This window comes from Plecotus auritus (genome assembly GCF_963455305.1).
Source record: "Plecotus auritus genome assembly, chromosome: 5".
NCBI classification, from domain to species: domain Eukaryota; kingdom Metazoa; phylum Chordata; class Mammalia; order Chiroptera; family Vespertilionidae; genus Plecotus; species Plecotus auritus.
Genome location: NC_137776.1, coordinates 38349594 through 38375647, shown reverse-complemented (window position 1 = coordinate 38375647; position 26054 = coordinate 38349594). Strand labels below are relative to the sequence as shown.

Genomic DNA, 26054 nt, shown 5'->3' with positions numbered 1-26054 from the left:
CCCCATCAGCAGACTTATCCTCACAACTCCAGCCCATTTTCTGTAAGGAAGGGTCTTCCTGTCTCTCCATTAACCTTGGGGTTAGTTGTCCCGTCACCTCCTTCCACACCTAGTCCTGCCTGTTTCCTGCCTTGAAGGAGGGGCAGGGGTGGAGGAGATGGTTCGAGTTTATGGGCACACCCAAGAGCTGGATCTCTGTGGGAGGAGGAGGCAGGCCAGTGCTGGCTGTGTCACATCGGGGGCCTGGGACTCCTCCCAGGGGGCCTGGCTTACCCTCTTAGCAAGCCCCTCACCACTTAGGGATTTTCACTCCTCACTGGGTGCTGAGACATGGGGGTTTGGGTGGAAGGCCCCTCCCGCCCTCCTGGGAATTCCTGAAATACAGGATCTGTGCTCTTGCCCTGAATTACATGGAGGTGGAAGCTGGACAAACATGCAATCGAGGTTGTTGTGTGAGCCTCGGGCAATCCCCTTCCTAAGCCACCAAGGCCCCGATGGAACGTGTCCGATAAGCCCACACCACTGTGCACACCGGGTCCTCCTCCCCTCACTCACCACACCACACTGCGGGCTCTGCAGGGCAGTGGGCCTGGGCTGTGGCCTGCAGGTCTCTGGCCAAACGCTTCCCAGGTCTCCTGTGCCAGCAGCCTGCCCTCCCTGCTCTGCCCTGCCTGGTCCAGGTGCAGCTTATGACCATCTTCCTGGCCTTCACCTGTCCACAGCTCCAAGGCCTTGTCCAAGTGCCTGTGGCTACCTTCATGTGGGCTCCAGGATACACTGAGGACCATTCCCCATCCAGGGAGACAGTGTCTGAGAGTATGACACTCTGATTTTGTCCCCCTCCCAACTGCGAGTGCTCACAGGGCCACTCTCCTCCCTTCCTCCCCTAGCCTAGTGGGGAGAACCCCTGCTCCACTGTCTCCTGATGGGCAGCTTGTGGGGTGTGGAGCTGGATCTTGTTCTGACTCAGAGCCTTGGGTGCTTTGGGTATACAGGGGTCCATTCGTTCCCTGGGCAAATTCAGAGACAGTTGTAAGATTCCTGGGAAAGTGGAGGAACGTGAGAATCCCGAGAATCCCACTCGCAGACAGGGAAGCCACTACAGGAACAGGACCCAAGACTGAGAGTCAGGATGAGGGCTGCAGGACCAGCTCCCCTGCAGCCACTCCCCTCCCTCTAGGCCAGAGTCCCCTGGAGAGAGGGGCACCATGCAAAGATCGGTGTGTGCAGGGAAAAGATTGAGATTATGTGAGGTCCGAGCAGCAGCCCTGGGTAAGGGGCAGAAGTGCTCTGGGCAACCCCCAAGGACACGGCTGGGCCAGGTTTGAGGAGGGAAATCTGTCTTGTTTGATTGTGTCATGGGCTCCCTGGGTCAGGTGGGGAGCTCCCCATCCTAGGAGGCATGGAAGCAGAGACCCATTCACTGGGGCTGCAGCTCCACAGAAGGGCTTCCAAGCACCAGGAAGTGAGTGCCTTGGATCCTGGTTCTGCCCACAGCTTTGACTCAGGCACACAATCTGACTCTGGCACACAGCTCCCGGGTGGGCTGCGGCAGGGAGGGGGAGCGGGGGGGCATGTTTGCGATAGCTGTCGGCCTTCTCCATGGAGACATCTTCACATTTGCTGTTTACAGAAGCTACAGCGGGGGGTACCTGATGCACACAGCCAGCCCAGAGGGGCCAAGGGTCACAGGGGCGGCTCCCACCTGCTGGTTGGAACTTGCTCAGCCCTGAGCAGAGAGGCAGCTGGGCTGGGCAGGGTGCCCAGCACAGGTGCTGGAGGGACTGGCAGGGCGGGGCTTTTCAACCCCAAGAGGTGGAGCCAAGGAGACTTCCCCTAGAACCAGACTCACTCCAGCTCCAGGCCCAGGTGGGTACTCCTCTCAAGCTGAGGGCCAGATGGGGTGGGGGTCAGGCAACTTGAGGGCCCAAGGCTGGTGGTGGGCATCAGGGGGCACTGGACACAGGCCTTGCAGGAGGAAGGGGCAGGTTTCACACCTGGACTTTGGTGGGTACCAAGTTCGAAGTTCCCAGCTTCAAGGTGGGGGCACAGGTGCCTGAGAAAATGCTCAGGTTACTATGGAAATGCAGTCCCCAGCTCTGGCCCGAGGCTGGTTGCTTTCAGGATGCCTCAGAGAGAGACGGTTGGGAGGTGGTGGCCCAGAGACAGCCCCCACACTCAGGGTCTTGGGCAGCCACCGCCCTGCCTCACCTTTCACATCTCAGCAAAGGGGGATGTCTTTTGTCCAAACACCAATCTAGTGGTGGTGGGGGGCGGGCGATGTCACAGAGACCCTGAGGCTGCTGCTACGGGGTTAAGGGTGGGAGGGGAAACAAAAACAGGCCCCCCACCTCCAGGGACAGCACAGTAGCAGGGAGCGGGGTGGGGGAAGCCAGGTCCAGGAGGGCGGGAGTCTCAGCTTGAATGTGCCTTGGGGCTGAGGCAGTGTGAGAGAGGGAGGAGCCCAGTGAGGCCCCTCCCCCGTAAGCAGGCCCCCTCTCTGCCTGCTCCTGTGGCATTCCTAATTGTTGATGACTGACTCACCCTCACTTCAAAGGCTTGGGCCAAGTTCAGCTATTTAACCTGCTGCACCCCACACCACTCTGGAATTCTGCTCTGCGGGGAGCTGGCGCCCCACCTGTGGACCTGCTCCTCCCCTGGGCAGGTGCCCCCTCCCGGTCTTCGGCACAGCCCCTCCAGGGCGATGTCCTCTGCCCTGGCCCCAGCCATGAACGTGCAGGTGCCCCTGTGGCACCACTACCTGCAGGCCATCCGCTCGCGGGAGGCGTCCCGGGCACAGGACTACCAACGTGCAGAGAACGTGCTACTCACCGTGCTGGAGCGCGTGCATGCCCAGGACCCCCGCTTCCTTGTGGATTACTCCCGAGACCTGGAGGCCTTGCAATTTGCCCTGCGCTCCTCGGACAGCCCAGTGGACATGGAGGTGCCCCTGAGGGTGGACGCTGAAGCCCTCCTGAGTGAGGAACCAGGGGCCAGCGAGATGGGCGATGGCCCCATGACCTGCCGTCTGGGTGTCCCTAGAGAAGGGGCCGGCTTGGAGCAGTGGGTGACTGACGACGTCTTCACTGCCTCCTTAGACAGCAGCACCAAGTGCTGCGGCCACATTGTGCCCAGCAAGGTCCTGCACGTCCTCAAGGACCTTCTGGTGGCTGCCATCGTGCACTGCAAGCACCATGGCCTCATCACGCCAGGTAGTGGGCAAGCTCTCTGTGCATGCATGAGTATATACGTGTGATGGTGGTGAGTGCACACACACCTGTGTGAGTGCTCAGTGTGTGTGTCAGGGGCGCACGAGTTGGGGAACATCGCTCTGAGTTCTAAGAAGACATGTTTCATGTTATTTGAGTTTTACATGGTGATTTTGATAGTAACATTTTAATGGATGCTACTTTGTAAGCAGCTGGAAACTATAACCAGTGTGCTGTTTTCCAGCTGATCTGCTTCAGGAGGGTCCCTGATGCAGTTCTGTTGTCAGTCCCAGCTGGACCCGACAGTCCTCCCAGCTGTCCTCACTTCCAGCCTCAGGTCACATTGCACTGGGATAGGACACTGTGTGCGTTCGTGTGTGTGTGTGTGTGTGTGTGTGTGTGTGTGTGTGTGTGTGACTGTGGGGTTGTGAATGCATGTACATTTGTGAGCATGCACACATGTGAGTGTGGATGTGTGCATACATGCACACGTGTGCACAGGACTGGTTCAACTTATGGCCCAGTTGCTAATTGATGTCTTGGGCCCCAAGGTGGATCTGTGGTAGGTACTGTCATATGAGCCAGGGGTCTGGCCTCAGTCTCTCCTCTGGTGCCTTGTTGATGTGGTCTGGATGGTGGCCTACTCAAGGTGGACAGGGCCAGGAGTGGCAGGCTCCCCTCTCCCCAGGACTGTGAGGGGCTAGAAGCACAGGTGCGGGTTGTGCAGGGCCCAGGACAGTGGGGCCCGGGGTGAGGAAGTCCATCTTCCTGGTGGTCAGGAAAAAGATGTCAGGTTGTCCTGGCAGGCAATTAGGGACTGAAACAGAATGTCCTGTCTTCTGGGGGGGACAGGTACACGTGGGGTGGCTGCCACCTGGTATTAGTCTGGCCCTCACATCTGCCATGAGGTCAGTGAGTAGGGATGGTCAGACCCCTGAGGGACGGTGACCTGCCCCAGACTGCCCAGGTGTAGAGCCCAGGTCTGGCTGCAATCCAGGCTCTGGCCCACCTGGTGACATGGTCACCTTAGCCACCTGGGCAGCCCATAGGACCAACCTTTTTCCTGTGGGTTCTAGGGAAGCCGGGCATCCTTCTCCATGCCAACATAAAGATTCAGAAGGAGGCCAGGCTTCTGGATAGACTTGTAACACAGGAGGGGTGGCTTCTTATTCCAGCCCCTCCCCAGACCTGGCTGGTGACCTGGGCAGTTGACCCCCATCTTGGGGCTGATGACGGACACTGCCCTCACAGGGTGGCCGGGCCTGTCATTAGCTGCTCCTAAAGCCCGGCCTGCAGACATCTTCGCTGACCATCTCTGAACCTTCTAATTATCGAAGGCAGCTCCGGCAAGGTCTTTCTGAGACCTAGCCTGGCTGTTCCCACCTGGTCCTGTCACCTTCAGGCCCGCTGTCCTGCCTAGGGGACAGACCCACCAATTGATTGAGCACAAGGCTCTGCCCAGCCCGGGGTCCTTCAGGCACATTCTAGGCTGCCAGGCCCCTCCTCACCTTCCCAGGTCCCCTTATCCTGGCTGAGTAGGCAGCCACACCCAGGGGCTGGCCACCTGCATGCAGGGAAATTCCAAGCATTGCTTTCTGACACCTCCCTTAAAAGGAAGTGTGAGCTGCAGGTGACAAGGTTCAGGCTGTCCACCCCACCCCACCCCCGCCCTGGGAGCCCCTGGGAACTGTGACACCAGGCCAGACTGGTGGGGAGTGGCTGGGATGGGTGGCAGGTGTGGCTGGCTACCTTCCAAGTCACCATTTCATGGACAAAATGTGTGACCAGTGGTAGCTAAGGAAATGAAGTCACCTGTGGCTTTGCATAACAGGTGCCTCAAATGCTAAAAGAGAGGGACTGGGGATCACTGAACCCCTCTCTCCCTTTAACTGATGGGAAAACTGAGGCCCATTCAGGGGATGGAGTAGCCCAGGTGGCAGGGACAGGACCAGCCCTGGGCTGGTCCCAGAAGGTGGCCTAAGAGCTGCCTTGCAGGAGATTAGGAGGAGGGGTATACATATGGGGTTCTGGTTCCTTTCTGGAGGATCCCCCAAGGCCCTGGACTCTCCAGGGCAGACTGTGTCTGCTGTAGGATAGGAGGAAGGACAACTGAGGGAGAAGGCCAGTGTGCCCAGTATCCCCCACCTCCCGAGCCCCAGTCCCATGACCCCATGGAGCGTCCCTTCTGGGTGGTCTGGGGGCTCTGTGTAGGGGAGTAGGCCCTAGGCTGGGCCCCATGGGGCCTGAGTGGGAAGGGATTGGGAAGCATTTCTGCTGGAATGTTCTGTCTCCCCTACCCCCCAGATGTCAGTGGAATTTAGGGAAGCCAGGCTTGTCCTCTGTCAGCCTTCAGGGAGGGCCTCCTGGATGCTGGGCACCAAGCCTGCTCCTCCAAACCCCAGGTCTTCAGGGACATTGCTCATTCTCTTCTGAGCAGACCTGTCCTTCACTTCCCAGCCCCTCCTGTGAGGGGTGTCTGAGCCGGCAGACAAGCCACTCAGAGAGAAGTGTTAGAGACCCTTCCTGACTTTCCTCCTTGAGAGAGAGGCCAGGTCTCAGAGCCACCTTAGTGTCCCCGGCAGGGTTGGGCCAGTGAGGCCCTTGGACCCAGCCAATGGGGCAGTGGGCCAGGACCACTGGCTGAGGGCCCTGCCCTGGGGCAGAACTGCTCCTCTTGGGGTGGTGGCCTCTCCTGGCCCAGCCTGGGCAGCTGCTGCTGCCCCTCCTCCAGCAGAGAGGGCTGCAGGGGACATGGCCATGGGGTGGAACAGAGCCCGGGTCAGGAAGGCCTGGGAGGTGCCCATGGGGAAGCCTCAGTGCAGGTGCTGCTGTAATCGTGGAGGCTGCAAACTCCTGAGCTGACCGCATCCTCACGACATGAGTCAGCCGGCTGGGTTGTGCGAACAGATACCACAGCCAGGCGCTTAAACAACTTAAATTTAGGTCCTCAGTCCTCAGGCTGGAAGTCCAAGGCCACGGTGTGGGCAGGGTTGGTTTCTCTTGAGGCCTCTGGCAAGTCCTCACATGGCCTCTTTTCAGGGGGCAGTTGACCATCCAGTGTTGAGACTGCACATAGAGTGAGGATTTCCTGACATCTCTTCCATAAGGACCAGACATATCAGATTAGCACCCACCCTGATGGCCTCATTTTGCTTCACCTTTTTAAAGACCCCCATCTCCAAATACAATCACAGTCTGAGCTGCTGGGGGTTAGTTAGGGCTTCCACACCTGAGTTTTAGGGGACACAATTCTGCCCATAACAGTTGTGCAGGCACCTGCTGTGCCAGCCCCACGCCTGGCTGAGGTTCTGGGTTGATACAGGTGTTGGGGGATGGAGGGGCCTGCAGGTGTGGGCTTGGGTGGGGCCGACAGGGCTGCAGGTGAGGGCCGAGGAGTGTCTTGGGAAGGCAGGGTTAGGCACGGATGAGGGGCCAACAGGGCGGCCATTGCAGGCTCTCTGAAGGCGGACAGCCTGCGGGAGGAGGAGCTACGCCTGTCGCTGCTGGTGTCCAGTGGCTGGAGGACAATCCGCTTCAACGTGGTGCCTGTGGTGCGGTGGAAGCACAGTGTGCCTGTCCTGGAGGGGGCCCAGCGGGCGCCTGGGTTCCCTGAAGGCAGCTTGAAAAGGATCATCAGCCAAGAGGTGGCCCTGGTGCCCGCCAGCGCCCAGCTCTGGAGGTAGGAGGCACCTCCTGGGTCAGTGGGGTCCTGGGGAGTGGGCAGGAAGGAATCACCCCCGCTGCTCCATGGACATCCCTACCACACAGAGGTTACAGGACTGCCAGGGGAATTCAGGATATCGCTCCCCCCACCGCCGCCCCAAGCTTTGGGGAGTGGGCTGTGTGGTGGAACCCTTCATGACCAGCCCAGTGCAGGAAAGCAGCGAAGAGGACAGGTGTCTTGTCCAGGGTCCTGGCAGGTTCCAGGAGCAGCTGGGAGGGTGGTCAGGATCTAATGAGACAAATTAGCACTGGGGCTTCACTCCATCTGGGCTGCTCTTCCAGGTTCGTGTCCCCACTCCCAGGAGTCCCCCAACCAAGGTATTTAGTTGTGATGTCCTCTCCCTGGCCCAGAAATCTCGGGGAGGGTGGCAGCTGCTGGGAAGGGAGCCTGGGAAGGTTCTGTGGGAGGAAGGGAGGGAGTGGGGGGCACAGGGCAGAGGCTGAGCTCCCTGCAGACTCCACACCAGGGCCCGGCAAACCCCATTGGGATCTACTCTGCTTAACTGCAGCTGGCACACAGGCCACTATGATTTGGCCAGGGTGAACCCCCTGCCAGCTCTCATGTCGGGGGTGAAGTGTGTAGGTGGGTGATGTTTGTAAAGCTGGTGATGCCTTTTTGTGGTTTTCTGCTGCTCAGAAAGGCTCAGTAGAGCACCTGGGAACCACCCCACCCACCTGGCCCATCTTTGCACAGAGCAGGGGCTGCGTTCAACAGGTGATGACGCTGGCTGCCGAGATAGGGGAAGGGCTGGGCCGAGCAGTCATTTTTTGCAAGTAAATGGCCTTTCCTGTGCTCTGTCCACCACAGAATCTGGGGGCAGTTGACCATCCAGTGTTGAGATTGCACATAGAGTGGGGACCCTGAGGGCACCATGCCCAGGTCCCACCATCACTCACCCAGCAAGCACACAGCTAGTGCCTCTGGTGTGCCCTGTGCTGTGGGCACTGCTGGGGGCAGGATTCTGAGCCTCTTTGTGGTCTGAAGCTGTCAGAGTGGGGCATGGAATGAAGACATCATACCTGCCAGGCTGGGGCGTCTCCTCCCACACCCCGCCAGGGACCAGAAGCCTCAGCTGCTCCACTCTGGGCTGCTGAGAGCGGCACCTTCCAGTCCCTGTAAAAAGGCTTGGCTAGCCCAAAGGCTCCCCATGTCCCTCCGTGCTCTGGTTCTACGGGTAAACCAGACATTTCACACTGGACAGCGCCCTCTGCAGGCCGTTCCTGAAACATGCATGAAGCCTGGCTGCATGCATCCCGCCAGCGGCTGCCAAGGCCTGGGCTGTCCCCTGGGCCCAGGAGCCCTGGCACCCCTCCTCTGCTGTCCCCTGGGGAGGCTTTCCTTTCTGGAGGTAAGCTGTGGATGCAGGGAGCCACGGCACCTGGCTGAGGCCGAGATGCTGACCACGAGTGGTGTGTCTGTCTGGGCCCCCAGGGTCTCCATGGACTACCTGCTCACCAGGCTGCTTAGCGCGCTGGGCTCCCTGCCGGGCCACCGCCTGGACAGCCTCTCCATCCTGGACCGGATCAACCATGAGAGCTGGTGCGACAGCGGCCAGAGCCCCGGCCTGACCTTTGATCACCTGAAGGTACGTGTGCGGGGCTTAGGAGCCCTGTTCCCACTCTGCTGGGCCTTTGTCTATAACCAGGGGCCCAGGGCAGGGGACCCCACGTTGGACCCTTGGGCCGGTTCTGACCAATGCACAGCCTGGAGCAAGCTCTGAGTCAGAGGCTTCTGAGGCCTTGCCGGGTTCCCAGAGGCCCAGGCTCACAAGTGACATCTGGCTGCTGAGTGCAGTGTCGCCTCAGACCCGCCTTTGCCATCCCAGGGCTGGTGACCCTGGGGGTTCTCCTGGCCCTTTGGGTTGGGTGGCACACAGCTAGCCTACCCCCAGGATCGTGTCAGCCCTGGGAGGCGCCTGTCCTCCGGCCTGGAGTCTGTGAATGTTACCGGCCGGGGCTCCCTCTCTGAGTGGAGCCAGCCCAGCCCTGGCACCCCTCCTCTGCTGCCCAGTGACTCTGTGACAGCGCTGGAACCATGTCCTCCTAGGGCTGGGTACTGTCAGGCGCTGGAAAAGCAGGGGCAGGAGCTCACAGGGTGGTGCAGGGGAAATGGGTGGGGCCATGGAATCTTGGGGTCTCTGCCTGGAGTGGGCAGTGCGAGGCCTTGGAATGCTGCTCCATGACACGGGTTGGGGGTTAAGAGATGTGGTCCAACCCGGTGCAGAAGAAACTCTACCAGGAGTCCCCATGCGACCTCAAGCCATTCACTGTCCCTCTCAGAACTCCATCCACCCCCTGAGGGGGTGCCAACTTCAGAGGGGGTCCTTTGGAGTCGGACACAGGGTGGCTCCTTCAGTGAAGTAGGGCAGAGGGAGAGGGGTATGTAAAGCAAAAGGAGAGGGGGACTCAGGGCCAGGGGTGGGAGGGCAGCCAGGTAAGTCTAATTGTAGCTTTCAGACATATTCTGGACCCAGGTGTCCTGGGCACATAGACTAGGGCAGGGAATGTCATGGAGTGGGGCCCTTAGGGTGGCGCTATAGGGCATGAGTAGGAGTTCAGTGGGAGTGGGGCATGAGGAAAGGGCCAGAGGATGGTAGGAGCCTCGAATCCCCTCAGAAGGATCTTGGTGGCTGGCGCCGGGGTGCCATGGAGGCATGGAGAGGAGGCTGGGTGGGGACCTGCTCAGCTGTAGTGACCTCCCGCCCCCAGGAGTCAAGGGAGGCACCATGGTGGGCACAGCTGGTGGGGAGGGTCTAGGACTCACTCTGGGGCACCCAGGGGACCCATAAAGGGTGGGGGAAAGTGCCTGTGGGCAGGGAGCTTCTGGGGTGGAGGAGGGGGGAGGGCTGGAGGGTCCATCCACATCCTGTCCCCAGGGCCTGACCCACTGTCTTCCCAAAGGCTGTGCTGCTCTGGGCCTCGGTGCTCTTCCCGGCGCCCGAGGACTGGGTGGAGCTGCAGGGCGCTGTGTACCGCCTGCTCGTGGTGCTGCTGTGCTGCTTGGCCACCAGGAACCTGCCCCACTTCCTCCACCCCGAGCACAACCTGCTGCAAGATACCAGCCTGGACCTCAATGCCCTCTACCAGCGTGTGGAGCACTTCGCCAGCCAGCCTGAGGCGTCCCTGCGCATCCACGTCACCCACCTGGGCCGCAGCCCCCCGCCGCGCATCGGCCATGGGGTCAAGGCGCTCCTGCAGCTGCCTGCCAGCGACCCCACCTACTGGGCCACCGCCTATTTTGATGTCCTGCTGGACAAGGTGGGCACAGACAGTTGAGGGGGCCTTGGGCAGACCCAGGGTCACATGTGGTGGGGATGAGTTCTGGTCATCCTACCCACCCTCCCGCCCCCCCGCTGCCCCCTCTGCTCAGGGTCAGGAGCTTGAGCAAGGAGGTTGGTCAGGTCAGGCCTCTAGACAGCTTCTGTCAGGAAAGGATGTGACATTGGGGTCAAATAGGCCATGATTGCCCCCTGCCCACCAGTGGCTCCACAGGCCCAGGACCGCTGTCTCGGAACTAGGGAAGCATGTCCAAGCCTGACCCTGTTCCCCCCAGAACCACCCAAACCCACAGTGAGAGCACTCAGAGCCCCAGCAGCTATCCTGGGCTCCAGTCCTCCTGAAGGGGTGTGGCCTCTGTGGGCCTCATTGGCAGATTCCCTGGACCCAGCAGTCCCATGTCATGTCCCTTGGCATTTAGGGGGTGCCTGTCTGCTCTACCAGCTGCCCCTCTCAAGCCCCAAGGTTCCACCAGCTCTGCTGACCCTCCCTTCCTCCATCCCTGGGAACCCCCCTCCTGCTCCTTCCCCAAGGGCCACCCCCACCTTCATGCCAAAGAGCCAACATGTCCCCTTCCAGGGTACACCCAGAAACATGGAGTGATGGTAGTAGGAGGGGTAACCCACATTCAGGCCTCAGCAAGCACCTGCCCAGGCCTCCTTGGTGTCAGGCCATCCAAGGACACCTGGGTGTGAGGAAGGCCCTGGGGGAGGGGACCTAGGCAGGTCCAGTTGCAGGGAGGACTGTCTAGGTGAGACCCAGAAGCAGGAAGCCCAGTGATCAGGGACAGATCTTGTCCCATGCTGTGTCTGGGGCTCAGTAATGGACTCCCAGATGTCTTTGTGACCCCTCTGTCCCTGCCCCGCCCGCAGTTCCAGGTCTTCCACATCCAGGATAAGGACCGGATCTCGGCCATGCAGAGCATATTCCGGAAGACCAAGTCCCTGGGCGGCGAGGACAGCTGAGTGGGCGCCTGAGCTCTGTCGCTGCTACACTGCCCCACGGAGGCTCCTGGGACACGGGCAGAAGACCTTCACCTTGAGGCGGGTGGTGGGTCGTGGAGGGACTTTGTCCGGGGCGGTGTCCTCATGGGAGTCTAAGAGTGCAGGACAGCGGGCCTCCTGGGAGCAGCTGCCTCATCTCCAGGGGTGAGGGGCGTGTGCTTCTTGTGTCCATCCACCTGCATGGTGCCGTCAAGACTCAGAAAACTGAGTGCCAGGACCTCGAGGACTCATCCCGTCTGTATCAAATGCTATTCCGTGAGGTGAAATACTATGTGTCTGATCTGAATAAATTAATGTACTCCCAAGGAATAGCAAGAGTTCTTGTACCTGCCCACCTACCACAAGCACAAGGATGGGGCCTTCAGCCTCAATGGATTTTGGAAATGGACCTTGGGAAGGTCCATTTGTGGGCTGGCTCGGAGACGGTAAGTTCTGAGTGGGTCAAAGCACAGACTGGCTGTCCAGCAGGTTCATGGGCTGGGGTCCCCAGGGAGAACAAGCACCATGTGGCGTCTCTGGAAAACCCTAGCATGGAAGCTGAGGTTCTGCAGCAGAGAACAATAGTTCACTGTTCAAAGCACAGTGTCTGCACGACATGGGGCCCCAGGAGAGGATGAGCCCCGACCACGAGAACCCAGGCCACTACGTGCCCACCAGGAGCTCCGTGTTACAGGTCCTTGCAATGAGGCAGGAAAACATAAGTAAAAGGCATGAATATTGGAAAAGAAGAAGTAAAACTGTCAATATTCACAGACAACTTGATTATTTACATAGAAAACCCTAAGGAACTCACAGAGAAACTACCAGACTTGTTAATTTAACAAGTCAAGAGATACAAGGTTAATAGAGAAAAATGAACTGTATTTCTATATATTACAAGTAAACCACTGGAAATAAAAATGTAAAAATACCATTAACAATAGCATAAAAATATCACACACGCAGAAATATATCTAACAAAGGCTATGTGAGACTTCCACACTGAAAACTAGAAACAGCACTACATATAATCTCAAGCGATCCAAATTAATGTTTAGGTCTTTAGAATTTTTAAATTAAAAATTTATAATATTTTGATGCTTTCCATTGTATGTAACTTGATACATAGATTTAGTGCCATTGCATCAAAACTCCAACACACTCTAAACAAGACAATTCTACAATTTACGTAGAAATTCAAAGGCTCTAGGACAGGAGGAACAATTTTGAAATAACAAAATCGGAGGATTCGAACCACCTGACTTCAGACCTACTATGAAGCTGCAGTAATTAAGACAGTGTGGCGCTAACGTGAGGATAACTAAATACAACAACACAGAATGGAGAGACCAGAGCAGACCTATGCATGTGGTCAGCCAACAAAGTGGTCAAGTCCACTAATTAGATGGGGAAGGAAAGTCTGGTCAGGGTGGTGAAATTGTACCTTGACCCCCTCTCCACTCCATCTCAAAATTAATATGGCGTGGATCATAAACCTACACATCAAAGCAGACACCAGTGTTTCTAGGAGAAACATGGTAAGATATCTTTAGGATCACAAAGTAGGCAAATGTTTCCTGGACAGCATCCAAACAGCACAGACCATAAAAGAAAACACGTGGGCTCCATCAACATTTAAAATATCTGCTCTTTGAAAGACACGATATGAGTGCAGGTAAGCCACAGAATAGGAGAAAATTCTCATAGCAACGTGTCTGACAGTATCCAGAACCTATCGAATAACTATCACAAGTTGACAATAAGAAGATGAAAATCAAATAATGTGAGCAAAACCCTTGGGCTGACACTCCTCAAAAGGAAATGCATGAATGGCCAATAAACACATGAAATGATGCTCAACACCATCAATCATCAGGGAAATGCATATTAAAACCAAAGTAGATGCAATTTCACACTCACTGGGGCGTGTGTGTGGCGGGGGGGGGGGGGGGGGGGGGGGCGGAAGACAACGCCAAGTGATGGTGAGGATGTGGAGCAATAGGAATTCTCCTCCACTCTGGTGAGAACGTAAAATGTTGCAACCACCTGAGGACTTGGTAGCAGGGCCTTACAAAGTTAAACCTGTCCTTACCGTGTGACACATAATTCCACTCTAGGTATTTACCCAAGAGAAATGAATAGGTGTACACATAAAGCCTGTCTAAGAATGGCCATTACCTCCATATTCATAATAGCCCCCTGTTGGAAGTCACCCAGAGGTCCATCAGCAGCAGGTGATGCACCAATTTTGATATATCCATGCAATGCCATAGTACCCAGCAACCAAGACTCACCACATTCCCACGGCAACAAAGTGCTAAGGGAAAGAAGCAGACAGGCTAGAGAATATACTGTGTGGTTCCATTTATATGAACTGCAGTCACAATACTGATCGGTGGTGATGGAAATCAGGGGGAGGTGGGGCACTGACTGGATGGGGAGCTCAGGGGACCTGCCACTGGATGGTGCTTGTCTGCTTCTGGGGAAGCCCAACCAAGACAGGGCTGCTCTCAGGACAAAGGCCAAAGTCTTGAAGGTGACCTGCATGGCCCTGTCGGGCCCCCAAACTTTCTGGCCTCTTCTGGCAAAGCACCCATCCCTACCTTTGCTTTCTGGACTTCAGACCCTCTGGCCCTCACAGGTCCTGTGCTGACCATAGCTATCATGTGAGTGTCCCACTAGTGCCGAGCACCGGGGGTGGGTGGCCTCTGATCTGCTCAGGGACCTACCCCAGTGCCTTGGGTGAGTGACAGGAGCAGAACCAGGCTGACCCCTTCCATTCACAAAGACAGGACTGCACTGGACTAGGGAGTCCACCCTGTCCGGCCTTCCTCCTGGGGAATTTAGGACCAGTGAGGACCTGGAAATGTGGGCATGGCTCTGACTGCCCAGAGCATACCCTGGTCCAGAGTAGGGCAGAGTAGGTTAGTAGGTCAGAAACTTCAAATTAGGGAGAGGCTGAGGGGGCTCAGCCCAAGTGAGGGCAGAGTGTATGGACAAAAGGTCCGAGAGAGCCAAGCAAAGGAGTGGGGAGGCCGGGGCTCCAGGCCACCCTCAGCTGCGCATTGGAGGGTCTGGTGGCGGCTGGGCAGACCCTCGGTGCCTGTGCTGGCCTGCGGGCCAGGGATCCAGGCTCAGGTCCCAGCTGTGTGCTCTAGGTACATTCTGCCTTCACCCTCAACTCAGGTCACGGATCACACTGAGGCTGTGGGCTCCCCTGGAGGCAGTGTGTGGTCATGTGTTTTGCAGGTGTGAGATCTGGGGCCCCTACACACCCCATCTTCTAGCCCCAGGGAAGCCCTAAGCGAGGATCTGCCGTGAGCTCCCCCAACAAAGGTGCAATCAGGGGGCAGCAGTGCCTTCCTGCCAGACTCTTCCACAGCCCAGCCTGCACAGTGAGGATAGGTGACCACCGGTTCTTTATTGAATATTCTCAGAAGGCCAGTGACCTGGGGACTGCAGCTCATTTGCGGGGAGCTAAGGATCCTGAGCCCAAAGGGCCATTTCCAGGGAGTTCTACTAGGAAGAAGGGCCACTTGGGGCTGGGGCAGTGGCCTATCCTGGCCTGGGGCCCAAGGGCATGGCCGGGTGCCCAAGTCATAGCTTGTTCCGGGGGCAGTGCTGCAGGGCCTCCTGCAGGGCCTCAATCACTCGGTCCACGTTCTCCCGGGTGGCGTTGTAGCCCAGGAGGCCGATCCGCAGCACCTGGGGGGCAAGGGTGGCGAGACGTCATCCTCCACCCAGGACCACATCTGGCCCTGGCTGAGGTCTGGACTAAATCAGGTGGGCTCCCAACGAGGGGACTCCCACCCAGGGTACACAGGGAAGCCAGAGCTTCCACCAGTCACACAGGGAGCTCCCAGACCCAGGCAGAGCCCACAGAGCTCGAGAAGGGTATCCAGGGTGGCGGTCAGAAAAGGCCACTCAGAATCACCCTCTCAGTGGGCACAGCTGGACCTGGGCACAGGGCCTCCTGCCTGCTCTGCCCCACAGAGGGGAGGAAGGACATTCTGGGTGGAATTGGAGGTGCTGCACCTCACCAACTGGGGAAGAAGGGCCCAGATTTCCCCTGCACAAATCCCTGGGGTTTGGAGAAAGATGTTCCCTTCCGGACACCCCCGCTGTCCTGGGTCCTTGGATGACTGCCGACCTCAGCCTGGACCCAGGCACAGTCATGCTCCATGTGGGGGTGAACCTAGTTTCTGTGGTAGGTATGGCCACCCCCCTCACCTTCCCCAAGGAGGGCCCAAGGCCGCCCGTGATTTCGATGGAGAAGTGGTCTATGAGGTACTTGACGATGTCTCTCCAGTCGTAGCCAGCAGGCACGGCAATCGTGGTGACGGTGGGCAGCCGGAGCGCCTGCAGGATAGGCCTGGCTCAGCACCATCCTAACAGCTCCGGGCCAGCCCCACCCGCCTTGGCCTTGGGCTTCAGAGGAACAGGTGGGGCTGGGGGAAAACTGGAGGGTCGCAGGCTGCTGCTCAACCCCCAAGTGCTTCCATATGGCTGTTCCCTCAAGCAGGTCACACCCACCCTGTGTCAAGGGGGCTTCAGTTGCCTGCTGATACTTAGGGTGCCTGGCTCATTCAGCTGACCTTCCCCCAGTCAAAGCCCATGACTGGTTGGGCTCTGGAGGCCGATGATAATCTTCCAGGTCAGGGATCCCCCATAACTATTCCAGGTGGAGGGGCTTTGGGGGAGATTGAGGCATCCACCTAAAGATTCAGAGGCCAGAGAGCCATGACCTTGATAGTGATGGCCCCCCAGGATTGTCCCCAACCCCCAGGACCACAGGAACCTGCGTCCATATAGAAGGAACTGGGCAGGAGCTATCCCCCTCCTCAGACCCCCATGGGGCAGAGCCTCCCTCCCCTACCCCGACCCCTGGCCCTGCCCTCCTCACGGGATCCTTCACGAAGAGCTGCAGGCCCAGCCCTTGGAGGCGCCCATGCAGGTAAGCGGTGACCTCCCGGTGCCGTCGCCAGCTGTTCTCCAGGCCCTGCTCAGGGAAAGGGCACCAGTAGGCAGGTGGGTAGGGAGGAAAAAGCAGACTCCCATCCACAGGGGCAGCTTCAGACTGGGGGGCTCCAAGCCTGCCTGGGACTTTGAGCCCCTTGAGAGTCTCCTTGAGCCCCCAAGTTTGGGGCTATGGCTCTGTGCCAGGGGCTACCTCTGGTGAGGGGGATGGGGCCCAGCCAGCACTGGAGCCCTGGGGAGGTGAGTCGAGAGCACCTTGTCCAGGTTGGGGGCTGGCCCGGGGAGGGCAGGGGGTTTCTCAGTCACACACTGCCCCCTGTCTTCCCAGCACACTGACCACAACCCAAGTTCCATGTGGCTCCACCCTCTCCCTTCCCTACACCCTCACACCCAGCCCACCTTCAGAGCCACCCCCTGTGACACAAGGCCCAGTCTGGGGCTGGTGACTTCTGCCTCCTCGATGCCAGCTCAGCCCTGGGGCGGTGGCTTTATGAGTGGACACAGGAGGGCAAGCGCGACCAGCACAGCACTGAGCCTTGAGGAGGCCGCCCACAGCCCGGTCTCTTCCTGACCTCTGGGCTGGGGGCCAGCCGTGGCCCAGGGGGAAGGTCAGGGCGGTGAAGGTGGGCTGTGCTGCAGCTGTGTCCTGTCTGTGCCCTGCAGAGCCAGCCCAGCTTGTGTAGACAGTCGTCCCAGCACTGTCCCTGTCTGGCTCCTGACCCCAGCCTGGGGGCTGGATGTGGCTGCAGGAAAGTGCCCGGCTGCTGAACTTGGGTAATTTTACACTCACAAACCTGGCTCCTGGCCTCACTCTGGGCCCCTCCACCCCATCCCTCTGCACACCTTGCCTCTCCTCAAGACCCCTCCTGCTGGCTGGGCCCTCACGGACGGTGTCACTCAGCACCTACCCGCCCTGGGTTCTGTCCCCGGCCACCCTCGGCCCACAGCTGGTGCTCTCCTGCCTCACCTCTTCTGCGATGAGGGCCAGGCTCTCTCTCAGGCTGAACAAGCTTATGACGGGGGTCGTGTGGTGGTACCTGGAAGACGGGGATGGGTGAGCTTGGTCCAGCGTCACTGGGCTGGGGCCGAGCAGCCCCAGTTTGGTCACGCTCGTGTCAACCGGGCCAGCTCCCTTCCAGTGTGGGAACCAGGGACTCAGAGCTGGAAGGGTAACTGGATCTGCAGGAGCAGAGCTCAGAGGGGCACTGGCCACACCTCAGTGGGATGATGACAGGCACAGAGGCCCCATGCTGGCTCCCACCTCCCAACTGGCCTCCCTGGGCCTGGGCCCCAGTGGCCCCAAGGAACCCACACTGCACCCACTGGGCCCGCTGGGTAGGGCACAATTCCCAGTGTCCCTGTCCACATGTGTGACATAAGGTGCCTTGGGTTATGGCCAAAGCCACCTCACAGAGAGCCCCGGGTTCACCTCCTTCTTCTGAGACATGGGTAAACTGAGGCCCAGAAATGGGGAGATGTGTCCAGGTCCAAAGTACCTGCTGCCACACTTTTAGGGGGACAGGGATCTGGGAAGGGGTGGGGGGACATTCGGCTGGCCCTGAGCCCCCAGGCCAGGGAGAAATGGGGGAGTGAAGGTGGGGGCATTGATGGGGAGCTTGAAACAAAGTAAGACTGATGAAGGGCCGAGGGTAGTGAGAGATCACCCCCCCACACACACCCCTCAGGCACACCCAGCCCAGCCCACTGCCCTCACATCCTGGGCTTGTCGTCACAGCCCCAGAAGTTGGCCAGCCACTTCATATCCAGGTAGAAGGAGTAGGGCTTCGTCTTTCGGGTGTAGATCTTATTTCTGGGGAGGAAGAACCAGCCTGAGTGCCTACTGTCCTGCTGACGCCTGTGGGACCATCTCCCAGGCCCTCCTGTTCCTCAGAGGTGGGGACCTGGGACAGGCCCAGCCTTGCTGGCCCTTGGGCTTGGCCTGCACCTCTGCCACTTGGGTGTGACCCTGCTGCATGGGGACTGCCGCATTGGTGAGTCCAAACACATCAAAATGACAAAGAGGAAACTGAGGCTGGGGGCCCACCTCTCCTGGGATATAGTCTGTGAAGCTGGGTATAGTTGAGGGCCTATAGGCAGCCTCATCCCCAGGCTGGGCACCTCTATATTGACCTCACAAACTGGGCCTCTCCCTGAGCTCTGGACTCAGACCCCGCTGCCTCCTTGACCCTCCCACGGTCATCTCAGACTTCCTGTCCACACAGAATTCCTGATCTCACCCCAAATAGTCTCTGTTCTGGTAAATGGCACCAACATTAACCTGGTGACAACCTGCTGGGACCGGTCTCCTATCCCCTTTCCCAGACCACGCAGGCCTGACTTAGGGCTGGACACTGGGGACGTGGGGGACATTGGGGCTGCAGCCAGTGAAGATGGCCTGTGCCTGGCCCATGCCCGCCTGGGGAGCAGCTCCTGCCTCAGATCCTAGATGCTGAGCCAGGGCTGGCGGCAGTGGGTGCTGGCCCTGGGCCCTGTTCTTGCTTGAGGACGGAGAACTCCTGAGTATCAGGCACTGCATCCCACACACAAGCTGAGGCTCTACAAGAAGGGTCTTTTGAAGGCCAGTCTGGCCAGGCCATTGCTGCACACCTATGGCCCTCACACGTTCAGCCACCTGCCCCCTGGGAACCAGAGCTTTGGTACCCCTGTCCAGGCTGGGCACCTGTCTAGGGTAGGTGACGAGCATTCTAGGGGCATCTCAGAGCATGACTCAAAGCACCCTTCCTTCCCTCCTGGGGGCCATCTGGACTCACTGCACATCCAGCCCTGGATTGGGGGCCCAGGGGCCACTCACTTGGCCTTGTCACTGAAGGAGATGAGTGCGGTGCCCGGAGGGGAATTCAGGACCTTCTGGGAACCCGAGTACAAGACATCGATGCCTGTGGGGAGGAGGGACACGTGTTCCCAGGGGCCATGCCCCACCCAGGGTGGGGTCATTCCAGCTCGGGTGCCCCTTGAAGCCCAGGACCTGGCAAGTCTGACAGTTTGGGGTAACCTGGGGACCCATCATGCAACTGGCATCTGGAGTGAGAGAGACATCCTTGCAGGGCCAGTCCTACCCTGTGGAGTTTTGATGCTGTCTCCATTGAGGTTGAGTGAGCTTGGGACACCCAATGAGTGTCCACTTGGTATGGGGAGAGCCATGGCCTGGTGTCCGAGTGTGTGAGTGCAGTGGGGACAGTGCAAAGGAGGAAAAGAGGTTTTCTTTTCACACTGTGGAGTACTAGCCCCCTAATCTGTCACAAAAAGCCTACAATGCCATCACCTGATGAGGCCTTGTAATTCTGGACGGCAGCAAAGAATATCAGGGCTCTGAGGATAAAGGGCCGAGCAAATCTGAGCTCTGCCCACCTAATGATCCCCTGACGGTGGGGCCCAAATGAATGGCTTCAAATGTGCACTCACAGGCCTGAATGAGAATGTTCTCACAGCTTATTCCTAAGAGCCTAAAACTGGAAAGAAGCCCAAGTCTACCAAGACGAGAAGGGTGCAGTGGAGTGTGTGCATGTAATCAATGAAAACTGAAGAACCGTGTTCAGAGGCATCGCAGTCCCCTACCTTCTCCCACCCCTCCTGCAGGGGTTCTGAGCACCTCCACACATATTAACTCTGGAGAAGCCCCGCCTGCCCCCACATCAGCACCTGGTAGCCCAACAGAAACAATGGGTGTTGATCAGTTCATGGAGCCTAGCTGGCTGGGTTGTTGGGGGCACACCCTTACCTTGCTGATCCATGTGGATGGGGGCCCCACCCAGGGATGCCACAGAGTCCACCAGGAGCAGGCACTGGTACCTGGGGGAGGGCAGCAGAGTGAAGCAGGAGGGACTTCAGCTCCCTGCCCTGCCTTGCCCGCCGGCCCCGGGATCCCCATTACAGGGGTGCATGAGGGCTGCCCAAGCGGCCTGTGGTCCTGAGATGCCTGGGGCCTCTGAGGGCTCAGCGCCAAGTGTGTGTGGGGGGTCCAGGAACCGCGCAGCATGAGCCTGGGCCTCCCTCTGCCAGCAGCCTGCTGACTGTAAGGTCAGAGCCTAGGGAGGACAGAGTCCAGAAACAGCCCAAGCCAAAGCTTTACCTCTTCCCCACCTCCACGTTTTCTTATAAAAAAGGCCAAGACATGGAAACAGCCAGTGTCCTGCGATAGAGGACTGGATGGAGATGTGGTACATGTTCACAGTGGATACTGCTCAGCCATAAGAAAGGATGAAATAGTGCCATTTGCAACACCATGGATGGACTTTGAGAATATTATACTAAGTGAAATAAGTCAGTCAGAAAAAGCTAAAAACCACATGATTTCTCTCATATGTGGGATATAAAACTGAAACTTGTGGACACAAACAGCAGTGTGGTGGTTGCCAGAGGGAAGGGGCTGGGGGTGAAGGGGGTCCTAATAAATGGTGAGGGGAGAAGATTTAACGTTGGGTGGATGAGCACACAGTGCAATATACAGATCTTGTAACATAGAAACCCACACCTGAAACCTGTATGGTCCTATTAACCAATGTCACCTCAATAAATTTAACTTTAAAAAAAGGCAAAATGATGGTCCCATGCTGGGTGCAGAGGGACAGGTGTGTCCCTCGGGAATCATGGCCCAGATCATATTCATGAGCTTGATTCACTGGACAGGATTCCTGAGGCAGGCTGACGGAGCTGGAGCTGTGCCTGGCAGACACTTGGCCCCTATAGATCCTGCTTGGCTGTGAGCCCCATCCTTCCAGCCTATGGTCAACTCTGCAGAGCAGGACCGCTGGTCACAGGAAGGTCCATCTGGCTCCTCTAAGGCCCTGTGCGCCCTTGCAGGGTTGGGGGAGGCCAGAGGAGGGGAGTGGAGACCAGAGGCTGCCTTGGGGCTCTGGGATCTCAGGCCAGGTGAGTCAGCATCAAGCCCTTCCCAGCCTTGGGGACTGAAGGACAGTGGGCATTATGGGGGTACTGGCCATGGGTCACCTAATCATGCTCTCAGAAGGAAGGAGCCCACCCAGACTCAGCGAAGAACAAGGAGGACCCCGAGAGGTGCCTGCATCCCACACCATGTGACATAGGCTGGTGGGGCAGTGAAGGAAGGGGTTTCAGCTTCATCTGCTACCACCCAGCTGGAGGGACCTGCCAGCACCCCCACCCACTCAGCCTGGTCTGAGCTGGGCTTGGCTCTGCCCCCTGAACTGTGACCTTGAGACAGGCTCACCTGTGGGGACAGGCTCACCGGTGGAGATAGGCTCATCTGTGGGGAAAGGCTCACCTGTGGGGACAGGTTCACCTGTGGGGATAGGCTCACCTGTGGGGACAGGCTCACCTGTGGGGACAGGCTCATCTGTGGGGACAGGTTCAGCTGTTGGGGACAGGCTCACCTGTGGGGACAGGTTCAACTGTGGGGGCAGGCTCACCTGTGGGGACAGGCTCATCTGTGGGGACAGGCTCACCTGTGGGGACAGGCTCACCTGTGGGGGCAGGCTCACCTGTGGGGACAGGCTCATCTGTGGGGACAGGCTCACCTGTGGGGACAGGCTCACCTGTGGGGGCAGGCTCACCTGTGGGGACAGGCTCATCTGTGGGGATAGGCTCACCTGTGGGGACAGGTTCAGCTGTGGGGGCAGGCTCACCTGTGGGGACAGGTTCAGCTGTGGGGACAGGTTTGGCTGTGGGGACAGGCTCACCTGTGGGGACAGGTTCAGCTGTGGGGACAGGTTCAGCTGTGGGGATAGGCTCACCTGTGGGGATAGGCTCACCTGTGGGGACAGGTTCGGCTGTGGGGACAGGCTCACCTGTGGGGATAGGCTCACCTGTGGGGACAGGTTCAGCTGTGGGGACAGGCTCATCTATGGGGACAGGCTCACCTGTGGCAGAGCTCCCCATAGCCATCGAGGGGCTGCAGCACGCCGCTGGAGGACTCCCCCTGGGTCAGGAACAGCAGCACCGGCTTGTGCTGGGCCAGGCCCTGGGTCGGGGACAGAGGTGACAGCTTTGGGCAGAGCCAGTGCCAGCTAGTGCCTCCAGCAGGACTTTTCCTGGTGAAGATGGGGCAGGATGCGTCCCCAAGCACTCCCTTCCTCCCCTGGTTGGCACACCCTCCTGATCTGCACGTGTGCTGATGTGGGGGCCGGCACCTCGACTCTGGGAGGAGGCTTGTTCCAGGAAGAGAGGGACTTTCCTCCCAGAGACCCAGGGAGAGTGGCCCATCTGTTGGGACCTTCATGAGGTCAGCTGAGTCCCCAGGTCAGGGCGTGGGGTGTCAGGGCCTGTTCTGCTCCCCAGCTCTTGCCTCCAGCCCCTCTGGTCCTGCCCACAGGGCTGGGCTCCTGACTCAGTTTCCTTGCCAGGCAGAACCCTACCTATCAGGCTTCCCACCTGCTCCCAGGTATCACCTGTGGGTCACATGGTGCTGGGCAGTCATCTGCCCCAGCCTCCCAGTCCCAAGCCCACCCAGCTGACCAGCCCCCTCCTTTCCCCAGGGTCATACCTCCTCCACCTCCTGCTTTGTGTAGTGGCCTCCAGGGTCCTTGATCATCGAGTGCGTGCGGGCTCCTGGGGGCAGGAGCAGAGTGAGCAGAGAGCCACCCCTGCCCCAGCACACAGGGCAGGAGCCACTGTTGGGGACAGTATTGTGCTGAGTAGGCCACATGAAGGCAGGGACCTGCCACCCCAGCCCCAGCTACTGCACAGGAGAGGAAAGTGGGGTGTGCTCAGTGAGGCTGCTCTTCGTCAGCTGAGGTTTTGGGGTGTGTAGGGCAATAATGCGCCTGGCTCAGCTGTGCTGTCCCTTCCTCAGGCGGCCTTCCCCAAGTCCAACCAGGCTGGGCATCCCCAGCACTCCTCACTAGGGAAATAAACAAGCATTTGTTCAAGGCCCAGTGACGGTGCCTTCCCAGCAGAGGAAGAATGAAGGAAGGAAAGAATGGATGAGGAAGGGGGCTCCAGGAAAACAGGCCCTAGTCCTGCTCCCTCTCTCCCAGCCTTGCATCCCCGCACACAGCGAGCCCCAGAGCCATATGTAGCAGATGAGGAGGCCCCAGGACCATGCAAGGCTCAGGGGAGAGCCCAAGGCTGGGGGTGGGCAGTCAGAGCCACTGGATTATGGGTGCTGAGGTGCTGGCCTCTGTCCAACCAGTGTGTGCACTAAAGGGGACCAGGTGAGGGGTTGGGAACCCTTGAACTGTCAGAAGTTGTCTATTAACTGATGGAGTGCGGCCATGTGTGGAGCTGACCATGCAGGAGAATTTCCAAATGCACCATCAATCATTAAACCCAGGGCTCACTCCTGCTCTTGAGCTTTGTCTCTTAAGAAAATTTTCTCTGGAAGTGAAACGCTGTCCATTCCTCCATATTTTGTGGCTTCACAGAAAGAGTTTGTTTCTGAGACTTTTGAGGGGGGACTTCAGCCTCTGAAACCCTGTCCTAAGGCAGAGCAGAGGTGACCCTGGGGACCCCAGCAAGCTGTGGGCGCTGAGACTGAGGATTCCCTGCAGTGCCACCCATGCTCTCCACAAACAGCTGTCCCCCACTCTGGGAGACCAGGGAGATGGGACCCTCAAGCATCCTGACACCTAGACTGGCCAGAAGGTGACCACAGAGGGGGGTGGGCAGGGGCCAAGGTTGGTACCTGGGGTGAGGGGCCTGCCCGGCATCCTGCCAGAGGCAGGAGGATGGGGAAGGGTGGAGTGGGGGCCACACCCCACCCTCTGCCCCATCCCTTACCTATGCGCTCCCCGATCTCAGCTGCCCGCTGTCCCCAAATGCCGTTGACCCCAACCAGGAAGGAGTCCCCAGGCTCCAGGAGGTTGAACAGGGCAGCCTCCAGGGCACAGTGCCCCGAGCCACTGATGGCCAGTGTGAGGCGGTTCCTGGTCTGGAACACGTACTGGATGCCTTGCTTGATCTCATCCATTATCTGGGGGTAATAGGGGTGCAGGTCAGACACAGCTCCTGGCCCTCCTGCAGTGAGGAGGTGGCTCAGGGACTGACCCGCCCCCACAGCCCACCTGGAACATCTCCTTGTGCATGTGGCCGATCATCTGCAGTCCCCCGGCCGCCAGGACGCGTGGAGCCAGGTTGGAGGGGCCAGGCCCCAGCAGGAGCCGGCTGGGCACCGACAGGGGCTTGAGCAGGGCCTCAGGGGGGGTCACCAGCAGCTGGTGCGAGGCCATGGTGCGCACCCAGCCTGCCACCCGGGGCCCCAGGGCCACACTGGCGGAGGTCAGAGTGCGGAGCATTTCCCGGCTGGACGGCGTGCCTGTCACACAGGCGCACAGGCGGTGTCAGAGGTGAGGCCTGTGGATGGGCTCTGCCCGCTGCCCGCTGCCTGCTTGTGGTGGTTACCTGACCCTTTGTCAGTGCTTAGCCTTCTGCCAGGGCCTGGCAGCTGGGGTGTTGAACCCCTGGCAGGGAGGAGGCACCTTCAGAGACCAGTCAATGGAAAACAGAGCCTGGATGTCCTCTGCCCCCAGCACCCTCTCTCCGGCTCCTCCCAGCCATCTGGGGTGCTCCTCAGCCCAGTGCTTGTGCTGGGCTCAGGGGTTCCCAAAGTTTTTATTAAAGGACCAGAGAGCAAATATTTCAGGTCTGGCAGGCCTTACAGTCTGTGCTGCAAATACTCGACCAGGCTGTTGGAGTGCAGAGCAGCCACCGTGGTGTTGCCGTGTTCAATAAACTTTTATTTACAAAACAAACCATGGGCCAGATTTGGCTCAGACACATGTGTACACACACATGTACACACACATGCACATACACGTGCATACTGAGGATATGGTCATTCCTGATCCTTTTGGAAATAAGTATTTCTTCTGCTTCTCCATGCCCACAGCCCTGAGGTTTGGCATTTACACATGTAACCAAGGGCACACGCAGGGGGTGGGGGTGAGCCTCCTCTCCTTGCTGAGTCGACAGGCAGGTAGAATAAATATAAGTCAAGGGTCCCTGCAGGAGAAGGAGCCAGACCCACCAAGGGGGCACCCAGCAGAGCCACTGGTGTCCCCAGAAGCCAGAGAAGCCCCGGTGTTGCCTGTGACCTGGTGAAGGAGGCGCTGGGCCTGTGATCTCTGAGCAACTGGCAGGCTTTCTGCAGTTCTGTGCTCAGGGCTCTGACCCCCTGGGCCATAGTGACCAGGAGACCTCAGGGCTTCTGCAGGTGGCTGAGGAGGCTGCACCACTGCCTGGGGCAGCAGGAGACTTGCTCCCAAGCTCAGCAGAGCCTCTCCATTCAGCACTCATTGCTGGGACTGGGTTTGTGTGACATCCTGGGGGCATGGGGACCCCACCAGTTTTAGCCTGGCTGGTCAGTTATAGCCCGAGTACCTAGGAACCTTACAGCCCTGCGGATGGGCAGGAGGTAATCTGTAGATGAAAACACAGAGGAAATAGGCAAAGGGCCTCCAAGGTGTGGTCTGTGCTGGCCCAGGACAAGCATGTGTGCTGGCCTTCACTTCCACAGGGTGGCCTGGTGTGAGCTCCCTCTCCCTCTCCCCTCCTCTACCCGCCCTTCCTTCCTGACAGAGTTCCCTCTGGGCCAGGGCCCAGTCAGGCTGCTCCAGCTGATGCACATCCAGCCAGAAGAGAAGCAGACGCTGGGAGCAAGGTACCACCCTTCCAAGGGCCAACCTCCCTCAGCTCAGCTCTGGCCTCCTTGTCTGCAGCCCACAGGACTATGCCCCTTCCCTCTGGTTCCACGCTCCCTCCCACCTGGGTTGCTGTATCACCTGCCCCTGGACCAGCTCATCTAGTCATGACATCTCTGTCTCCTGCCCTCCCCCAGTCACATTGCCTCTTCACTCCAGTCTAGCAGAAGCATCTGTGCCTTTGCATGTGCTGTTCCCTCAGCCTGGAATGCTTGTCCCTGTCTTTGCTCAACCCCTCTTCTGCTTTGGCCAAG

General features: G+C 58.6%; 2 protein-coding genes across 4 annotated transcripts; one reads left to right on the top strand and one right to left on the bottom strand.

The window, feature by feature from the left end:
• Window positions 1–2606: 2606 nt before the first annotated feature.
• On the top strand, window positions 2607–11519 carry MAB21L4 (mab-21 like 4). The gene is made up of 5 exons (XM_080669495.1): window positions 2607–3212; window positions 6663–6888; window positions 8365–8518; window positions 9834–10190; window positions 11081–11519. Exons 1-5 carry the CDS (start codon window positions 2705–2707, stop codon window positions 11171–11173), a joined length of 1338 nt encoding a protein of 445 aa, XP_080525621.1. The 5' UTR covers window positions 2607–2704; the 3' UTR covers window positions 11174–11519.
• Window positions 11520–13539: 2020 nt separating this feature from the next.
• AGXT (alanine--glyoxylate aminotransferase) lies at window positions 13540–24798 on the bottom strand. 3 transcript variants are annotated; one of them, XM_080667488.1, is made up of 11 exons: window positions 24166–24798; window positions 23882–24074; window positions 22647–22711; window positions 22024–22124; window positions 19908–19978; window positions 18981–19065; window positions 17883–17978; window positions 17136–17205; window positions 16095–16190; window positions 15422–15550; window positions 13540–14896 (listed from the first exon to the last, which is right to left on the bottom strand). In XM_080667488.1, the coding sequence occupies exons 1-11, from the start codon at window positions 24394–24396 to the stop codon at window positions 14789–14791; spliced, it is 1245 nt and encodes a 414-aa protein (XP_080523614.1). In that variant the 5' UTR covers window positions 24397–24798; the 3' UTR covers window positions 13540–14788. The 3 variants fall into 3 exon arrangements, with proteins under 3 accessions (XP_080523614.1, XP_080523613.1, XP_080523615.1); XM_080667487.1 differs by having other exon boundaries at window positions 13542–14896; window positions 16068–16190; window positions 24166–24530; XM_080667489.1 differs by lacking the exons at window positions 18981–19065; window positions 19908–19978 and having other exon boundaries at window positions 13542–14896; window positions 24166–24530.
• Window positions 24799–26054: the final 1256 nt, after the last annotated feature.

Bases quoted from the DNA above. Each gene is read 5' to 3' on its own strand.
- AGXT (XM_080667487.1), bottom strand. From the start codon at position 24,396: ATGCTCCGCACTCTGACCTCCGCCAGTGTGGCCCTGGGGCCCCGGGTG. The intron at 16,191-17,135 runs GTGAGGCAGGAG...TTCCCTGAGCAG, and splicing joins TGGCCCTCATCGCAGAAGAG to GGCCTGGAGAACAGCTGGCG. The intron at 14,897-15,421 runs GTGAGGGGGGTG...CTTGCCCCCCAG, and splicing joins TTGGGCCCTCCTTGGGGAAG to GTGCTGCGGATCGGCCTCCT.
- MAB21L4 (XM_080669495.1), top strand. From the start codon at position 2,705: ATGTCCTCTGCCCTGGCCCCAGCCATGAACGTGCAGGTGCCCCTGTGG. The intron at 3,213-6,662 runs GTAGTGGGCAAG...CGGCCATTGCAG, and splicing joins CCATGGCCTCATCACGCCAG to GCTCTCTGAAGGCGGACAGC. The intron at 10,191-11,080 runs GTGGGCACAGAC...CCCCGCCCGCAG, and splicing joins TTGATGTCCTGCTGGACAAG to TTCCAGGTCTTCCACATCCA.